A 9,319-nucleotide genomic window follows, 5' to 3' on the forward strand; every position below is an offset into this window, starting at 1 on the left:
AAGTGTAAATATAAAATATTAGACTAGTGACTCGTATGAGGGACCTCAACTAGTTTTGAATTGAGAGGAGTTTGGCTGATAGTTATGAACTTAAGGAGATTGAGGAAATAAGAAATGAGGATATTTATCAACTTGAATTAAGGAGAATTTAACTTTCGCAAGCCATGTAGTCTGAAGGTGGAAATTACAAAAGGTTTTTGCTTTTTTTTTTCTCAATGGTGTTCGATATTTACATTAAAACTCAATTAATTACAATGTACTTCGTATAGGGATCATTCGGAGGAAGCAACCCCACATTTTCAATTTGAACATTCTTATTTAAATATTATTTAACTTTAACCAGTCTTGAAAATTTTTATAATCGCTCATGGTGTTGTATTTTTTTCTTATTCTTCTTTTGACATTTGGATCTAAAGTTTGTGTTAGTCTCTTTCGACATTCGGATCTAAAGTTAGGATTTGTCACTGCATTCAAACTTCGGACCTTCAGGTCTAAAGTTTCAAACTTCGAATCTAAATTTTTAAACTTCAAACTCAAAGGTCTAACATTTGGAACTTCCATCCCATGATTCCACTATCAGACTTGACGGTCTGAAATTGATTCGAGCCTGAAATTGATTCTGAGGCGGATAAACTTTAAAAAGTTCATAAATTTCATCTATTTGTACACTTCATCCGCCTGATTTTTTCATATATAAATGCCACATCCTTCAGAAGGAGAGTCATAGGTTAACAATAATAATATATCCATTGTCATCCCACGAGTGGGAACATAAATTGATGCCACAATTTGTTGAGAATCTGTAGTCTTGTCATAAATGCTAGTAGTTCTTTTTCTAGTAGGTGGGATAAGAATTAGATTTTCCCCTATAAAAGCTTTGAGTAGGATGGATCATGAAACATAAAATGAAGAAACACAAATTCATTAGTTAGGTTTAGATTTGAGATAATGCATCAAAACCCCCCTAAACTTGTATCCCCAACTTACTTTAACACTTAAACTAAGTTTCTATTTATTTACCCCTTAACATCTTTAAACTGAATTAATTTCCCCCTTTAATATCTAACACCACTCTCATGAGGGAGAGTGCATCACACTCACTGCCACATCAGCGCCACATCAGGGCCATATCACAGTCACGTAAATAAAAATTTTTTTAATATTTATATATAAAATATATATATATATATTGTATATATATACATATTTTAAAATATATAAAATATTTTAAATTAAAAAAATACCCCACCCCCTATTTTCCATCTTCTTCATATCCACCCACCCCTCTTTCCCCTCCCCCCTCCCGTCCACCCCCAACCTGCACACAGACTCCGTCCACCCCCGTCCACTCCCTACACTGCCACACCTGCACACATACTCATCCACCTCCGTCCACCCCCCACAACAATATTTGCGCACACACATCAAATTTTTCGGTGAATTTTCGTCGAAAAATGCCATTATCGGCCACCATTGAAAAACAAAGTACCAATTTTATTTTACCAAATTATCCTAAAAAAAAATACACAATCAAAGATGACTATCAATGGGGTTTTTGATACACGTGTGTTGAATCTACAACAATCAAATCTACAATAATTACAAATCAAGAAATCAACAATTACTTTAGAACTTAAGAAATTTTGTTGTAGATTCAACAACAAATCAAGAAATCTCATTTTTTTTGTTGTCAAATTCAAGAAATGAGTGGTGATGGATAGGGGCAGTTGAAGAGAGGAGTGGGGTGGGGGTGTTGGCGGGTGGGGTGGGTGAAGGAGGGAATTTTGTTTTGTTTTTTTCCTATTTTATATATATATATATATATATATATATATTAGTAGGATTTAAAAAAAAAAAAATTCACGCGTTTTTTTTCTTTTTTTAAAAACAAAATGTCATATCAGCATTAGAGGTGAATTTAATTCACTCTAAAGATATCAAGGGGGGTAAATAAATGCGTGTTAAGTTTAAATGCTAAAGTAAATAAAAGTAAATCGGAGCGACAAAGTTTAGGGGTTTTGATATATTATCTTTTAGATTTTAAAAAGAAAACTAAGATGCCGTAGAATCTGTGAATATTTCCATTTCCCAAGAAGTTTTCTTGTCACTTTATGTCTCATGTATACACTATGTTATCCAATATTTCAATCCACTTGGGAAGTAAATTGCCTATTGATGAACAAAAATATGCAAAGCCAGACTAGAATTATTTGTAAGTATACATCTAGCAAACTGTAAATTAAAGCTGTAACAAAATGGGATTGATATCTGATATTAACGAGTAGCAAGAATTGGCTATGCATTATGGTTCTCCACGGAACCTGGTTAGCAAAACTGAGTTACTTCAGTTGTAACCATTTCTGTGTACCTTTTGCCATCTCCATGCTATTGCTAAACTCTCCTCGAGTGAATATCTGGCTATCCAGTTTAGTTCGCGTCTAATTTTAGAAGGATCACTGTAGACTTCAGCGTAGTCTCCTGGACGTCTACTGAGGTAATCAATCTTTATGTCCACTCCTGTTGCCTTTTTACAAGCTTCCACAAATTGTTTCACTGAACTACCTGTATTGACAAGGACTTGACCATCAAAAATCACTTCTTGTGTACCAAAAATTAATTTGTGCGCAGTAGATGGTAACCTTTTCCTGTCCCGACATTGTAGATGCCAACTTTGCTAGGTTTTGCATGCTCGAGAGCTTTAACATGAGCGTCAATTAGGTCAGTAACATCGATGTAGTCCCTTATACAAGTGCCATCGGGTGTGGTGTAATCTACTCCTCTTATCTGCAATCACCAGATAAAAATAAAGATTTAGTTTTACATTCCTGTAAACATAAACGACCTGCCTGTTTTGGAAGATGCAGGCAAAGAGACAACTAGCAAACAGAACAATCATGTCATACTTTCAGTACTAATCCTAATACTAGGGAAAAGTCAAGAAAGAAAAGCAAGAAAATGTAGCATTCAGTATCCACCTATTAAAGCATACCTTCAATCCTGGAATTATGCCCCTGGCTGCATCAAAACAAGCACCAGATATCCGACCTTGCTCACGTAATTCTGGGGGCGGAGCTTCTCCTAACCTTCCTTCAGGATCCGAGCCAATCACATTGAAGTACCTGAATAGTATTTTGTAGACCATCAAATACTTGCATTGGAAAATGTTCATGTACAAGGAGATGAAATAGACGTAGGATCAGTGGTACAGAAAACCGAAGGTGCAAATACTAGTATTACTTATCATGAACTATTTAGCATTATTATGAGAGGTGCTCGGACATTGCTCGAGTTGGTGAACCGAAACCATTCCTATAGTGATAATGAATTTAATTCAATCACCGAAATGTACTTCCTTACTAAGGATCAGCTGACTGTCCCTTTTCATGATAACGGAGTACAACACAAACCTTAAAATCATGACAGCCATATCTGAAGTCTTTGAGAAGTCCAGTATGATATCTTCCGCCATTTTCTTTGCTTTTCCATATGGATTTATTGGGGACTGTTTGCATTCACAGTTAAACAGTAGAATCAGTAACAAATATTCCAGACATCGGCAAATGTAAAAATGTCTAATGGAACAAACTCTCTTTCCAGTATGACATAGAGATTTCTTTTTCTAATTGATACAACTACCAATGAAGCATCAATATAACTATGAAGTTAGTAACAAAGTTAAAAAAAAAAAAAAAAGTTACTAACTTGTGGAGTCACTTCCGTAATAGGCATTTTCTCAGGCTCTCCATATGTTGCACAGGTACTTGAATAGATTAGCGTCTTTACACCATGTGCTGCCATTGCCTTAACCAGAAGCAGAGTATTTGATGTGATGTTATGATAATACCTGCAAAGTACTCAACGGGTATTACAAGACAGACAAAAGGCAAAACAAACTAGACTAGTTTTTCCTGTCAGTACTTCCAGAGCAACAAGATGTTTTGATGTTGTACATATGGACCTCTGAGGTCCTTATAAGACACCTACTTTTGACAAGAAATACTATTTCTTAACTGTTGTTGATGATCATAGTAGGTATACATGATTACATTTGTTGCAACTAAAGTCTGAGTGCATTGTAGCCATAAAGAACTTCTTCACTATGATTCAGAATCAGTTTGGTGTTCAGATAAAGATACTGAGGTCAGATAATGGGACAGAGTTCATTAACTCTAAATGCAAAGAGTTGTTTCAATCCTTGGGAATCATACATCAAAGTAGCTGTCCATACACACCACAACAAAATGGTGTGGTTGAGAGAAAGCATAGACAGATACTAAATGTTGCAAGAGCAATCAGGTTCCAGTCACAGATGCCTATCAGATTTTGGGGTTGAATGTTAAGGCTGCTGTATATCTCATTAACAGACTACCATCTTCATCCATAGAAGGTAAAAGTCCTTATGAGATGTTGTTTTGCAAGGTTCCATCCTTGACACATCTAAGAGTGATTGGATGTAAATGCTATGCCTCAATATTGCCAAGAGGTGATAAGCTTGCAGAAAGGGCCAAGTTTGCAGTATTGATGGGCTATTCTGCAACTCAGAAAGGTTATATACTATTAGACTGGTGTACTAATAAGCTATTTGTTACCAGAGATGTAGTATTCAAGGAAGACTCATTTCCTTTTATAGAGAAGCCAAGTTCAGAATCTTCTGTAGAATTTCTTACACTAAGATCTCCCACACATGATGATGCAGAAGTAGAAGAAGATGCAGAAAGTCACACAAGTCCTAGTGAGACTTTACATGAGTCACAAACTGAAGATACATCAATACAAGATCCTAATGGCATTCAAGAAGAAGACACTCATAATCTGCAGAATGTAGAAGAGTCACTCTCAGTACCTACAAAAGTTGAACTAAGAAGATCATCCAGAGCTACCAAACAACTTGGGATTATGCTTCACCAGGCAAGAGGAGAAGGATTGCCTAAGCCTTATAAGAAGACCACTCATCTCATTAACCACTAATGTGGGACTTTCTTCTCTTTCTTCTAACATCCCCCTCATGCCCAGACCTTAAGTGGGCGTGGAAAATCTCTCCCGAATCTCAATCCGGAGGCCCAACATTGGGTGAGATGGGTCTGGCTCTGATACCATGATAAAGAAATGAACCTTGAGCCTAACTCAACCTCAAAAGCTAGCTCATGAGGAAGAATTGCCCAAGACAATATAAGGAGACCAAGAACCCCTTTAACCCTCAGATGTGGGACTCCAACAGTTGTCAGATAGGATCAACATTTTTCTTTAATCATAACGTTATCAATCTCAGGTAGCTAGAAGATGCATCGAACTGAATGACGAATGAGCTGAGTTTGAGGTTAATAATTCGGGAAGTACCTAAGCGGTTCTTGAGTACTTTCACCGACATATGCAACTGCTGCAAAATGCATCACAGCATCAAATGCATTTTGTGAAAAGACCTTGTTAATCTGAGGTGTTGGTTAAGGATTAAAAATCCTGGTGATAATGGAAGCAGTATGAAAGATGCTACAGAGAGACTAAAAGTGGAGATAAGTCGTGAAGCTAACATGAAAGAAGAAGAAAAATTATCCAGGATACAGCTGCAGCATCTCCCAGATCAGCATAAATAAACTGAAGTCTCCCTGGATCAGGAAAAAGTTCTTGGAGAACTTTTACAGCGCCAATGTTTCCACGGGAAAGATTATCCTATTAGAAAAAAGCCTATGAGTAAGACAGAACGTCCAAAACTTGATTCGTGAACGGACTCTGAAATGAAAAAGGGGCATACCACTATAGTTACACGATACGAATCCTTTAGGAGACGTAGGGTAGCATGAGAACCTATGTAGCCAGCACCTCCAGTCACTAAAACATGAGTTACACCTGGTTCATGTTGAGAGAACTGAAAATAACAAATTTGGATTGCCTATTACCGACAGATTCTTTAAAACATATATTGTAAGACATGTGATCTAATTATCAGTCAGACAATCACCTTGACGGAGGTACTAAAACTAGACGAATTTCTGAATATAAGTAAACAAATTGCAGCAATGCCAGCAAGCAAGAGCAGTCTCCTAGAGGTGCTGCTCCTTCTCTTTAACTCCACGAAATCCATGCCTGAAAGTTAATGTGCAAATATCTTTAGTTATCGATGTTTCAATTCATTTCTCTATTGTACGTTTTAGGTTCTTCAGCTTTTCACCGCCTGACAATTCAAGATACTCAGATAAACTCCTTTATGAGAATCCACAAGGCAATTGAAGCTCCGTGGCCATAGAATTCCAGTCATCAAAACTTCACATACATAATCCTAACTACTAAAAACGGATCATCAACCTCATGAACAGGATTTACAGAAAAGAGCTATTCGGTTATACAGGAAGGGCAATACCTCAAGGGGAAACAATCTCCCCCGGCAAAAATATATCTGCGCGAGGCCGACCTACGGATAGAAAAAAAGATGGATGAAAGGAAAAATCAACAGGGGCTGAGCTATGGGGGGCAAGGGGTTCATCCAAACCCTTTCCTCTGGAAAATTACACCGTAATACAAAATCAAATTTAGTTTTTATGTATATATAGTAGACATTGAATCCTTGGCTTCTTGGAGCGTTTACTTCTATATATTTTGACATCTTTTAGTGAAAATATTTGCTCCACCTCAAAAAGTCAATATATTTTTGCTACCAAATCGGATTTTTTTTCCTTCCCAAAAGGGAGATATATAATCCAAGTATTCAATTCAATCGGCACTTCATAAAAGCACCTAACTCCAACCTAACAAACTATCCTATATATCTAAATACAAATTACATGCCAATTTCCAGCACATGATTAGCCTGCACTCTGGAAAAAGCCATGATGCAGAAGGAAGTTGAAGGCAGATTAACCGAGTGGGCGGAGCTAGTATTTTCATTAAGGGGTTCAAAAATATGAAAAAGTAAATAACGAAAAAGTGAGGGGATTCACCATCTACGGGATATATATAAAATATAATTTTAACGTTGTATATATAATATAATTTTCCTCTCCGCCCCTGACCTCAACGCAAAGATGAACATAAAATCAAAAAGACAACTATTTAAATTACTAAAAATATAATATAATAATAATCAGAAATTGATTTGAAAAACACACAGTCACAAAACAATCACAGAATTATAATTGATGAATTCTTTATTAACATATCATAGAATTAATGACTTAAACAATGCACACGTCGCGCGCGCGCACACACATATAGCACGAAATTTTTCATAACAAAGAAATAATTAAAGCTTTTGCCAACAGATTAAATAAGTAAAATACAGAAAGATAAAAACGAAAACACGAGAATTCACCAAACAAGTTATATAAAAATAAATAAATAAATAAATAAATAAAATTTAAAAAAACCCAGAAGATGATCACCAAAAATTTGTACCACATACAAATCACATGCAAAATCTATTTTACATAATCAACAAAAAAATATTACATTGAAAAAATCACAGATGACAAATAACAAAAAAAAAGGAAAAAAAAATGTTATTAAAGGTAGTTTACCTGAAAGCAAAGAGGAAACGTTCGAGACTTTGTCTTTAAGCCAAAACTTAAGTGATATAAGTAACTAATATTAATGTTATTAATGTTAAGGGAAGAAAACAATGGGAAGAATTTTAGTGCATATAAAGACAAAGATGAAGAAGAAGTCAAATAATACTAAAAGAAACGTAGATTTATAAAATCTGAAAATAATAAAGAAAATATTGCAGTGGAAGAAAAGTGGACCATGTTCTTGAGACTAACAAAAGAAATAGATGTATTTTTTATCAGTAAGTATTTAATTAAAAATTTGTGTCACACTTAAATTAAAACAGCCATTAGTTGTTTTAGCATTGATGATTCCCCTTTTTCTTCTGCTAGCTGTGTGTGGAAAAGAGTCCTGGTCTATAGGGGACTCTGTTTACACTATCATCTCATGCAATCCGTTTTATAATATGAAATATAGTCCACCATCAAAATAATAATCAATGATAATTATTATACATATATATATATATATATATTCCTTTTCTATTATATAGAAGAGGTGGTTTCGACCACCTCTTTGTGAATTTACTTTTTTACCTTCATTATTTAATATATTAAACTCTAATTATTCCTTGATTTATTATATTATTCTTAATTAATCATTACAAGTCATTTATATATTAGAATTAATAATATTTTTTTAATTATATTACCCCTAATTAATTATTATAAGTCATTTATAAAAAATTAATAATATTTAATTAAAAAAATAGATATTTATAATATTTGTTTCAGTTGCTTTAACCGTAATTTTAATATATCATTCCTAATTAATTATTATAAGTCATTTATGTATTAAAAAATTAATAATATTTTATTAAAAAATTAAATTACTATATTAACCCTATCATTTACTATATTACCCCTAATTGCTCCGTTATTTACTATATTATCCCTAATTAATTATTATAAGTCATTTATATATTAGAATTAATAATATTTTTATTATAGTACCCCTAATTAATTATTATAAGTCATTTATATATTAGAATTAATAATATTTAATTAAAAAAATAAATATTTATGACGTTTGTTTCAACTGCTTTACCGTGATTTTACTATATCATCCCTAATTAATTATTATAAGTCATTTATATATTAAAAAATTAATAATATTTAATTAAAAAAATAGATGACATATCTGCCTATATTACCCCTAATTGCTCTGTGATTTACTATATTACCCCTAATTAATTATTATAAGTCGTTTATAAATTAAAATTAATAATATTTTTTTACTATATTACCTCTAATTAATTATTATAAGTCATTTATATATTAGAATTAATAATATTTAATTTAAAAAATAGATATTTATGACATTTGTTTCAACTTCTTTAACCGTGATTTTACTATATGATCCCTAATTAATTATTATATGTATTAAAAAATTAATAATATTTAATTAAAAAAATAGATGACATGTCTGCCTATATTACCCCTAATTACTCCGTGATTTACTATATTACCCCTAATTAATTATTATAAATTATTTATGCATTAGAATTAATAATATTTTTTACTATATTACTCCTAATTAATTATTATAAGTCATTTATATATCAAAATTAATAATATTTAATTAAATCAATGTACATTTATGTTTGTATCTCATCATATCAACTTTTAGTGCTAAAAAATATTTATAGGTTGGGCCCGTGCTGACACGGGTCATGCACCTCTAGTATATATATAAAAGTATATTTGATTAACGATTGTAATTATTTTTGCTGAACTATGAAATACATAACTTTTCTTATTATAATGAAGTATTCGAAATACCA

At 33.0% G+C, this 9,319-nt stretch overlaps 1 protein-coding gene across 3 annotated transcripts; it reads right to left on the minus strand.

Annotated features, from left to right (window-relative positions):
• Window positions 1-2,058: 2,058 nt before the first annotated feature.
• On the minus strand, window positions 2,059-7,787 carry LOC107878072 (UDP-arabinose 4-epimerase 1). 3 transcript variants are annotated; one of them, XM_047393726.1, is made up of 11 exons: window positions 7,509-7,780; window positions 6,356-6,406; window positions 5,957-6,081; window positions 5,750-5,863; window positions 5,560-5,667; window positions 5,338-5,429; window positions 3,703-3,844; window positions 3,408-3,502; window positions 2,990-3,119; window positions 2,640-2,784; window positions 2,059-2,562 (listed from the first exon to the last, which is right to left on the minus strand). In XM_047393726.1, the coding sequence occupies exons 3-11, from the start codon at window positions 6,077-6,079 to the stop codon at window positions 2,345-2,347; spliced, it is 1,167 nt and encodes a 388-aa protein (XP_047249682.1). In that variant the 5' UTR covers window positions 6,080-6,081; window positions 6,356-6,406; window positions 7,509-7,780; the 3' UTR covers window positions 2,059-2,344. The 3 variants fall into 3 exon arrangements, with proteins under 3 accessions (XP_047249682.1, XP_016580432.2, XP_016580433.2); XM_016724946.2 differs by lacking the exon at window positions 6,356-6,406 and having other exon boundaries at window positions 7,509-7,787; XM_016724947.2 differs by lacking the exons at window positions 5,338-5,429; window positions 5,560-5,667; window positions 5,750-5,863; window positions 5,957-6,081; window positions 6,356-6,406.
• Between the last annotated feature and the right edge of the window lie 1,532 nt (window positions 7,788-9,319).

The sequence above is a fragment of the Capsicum annuum genome, chromosome 7 (genome assembly GCF_002878395.1).
Source record: "Capsicum annuum cultivar UCD-10X-F1 chromosome 7, UCD10Xv1.1, whole genome shotgun sequence".
Lineage (NCBI taxonomy): Eukaryota > Viridiplantae > Streptophyta > Magnoliopsida > Solanales > Solanaceae > Capsicum > Capsicum annuum.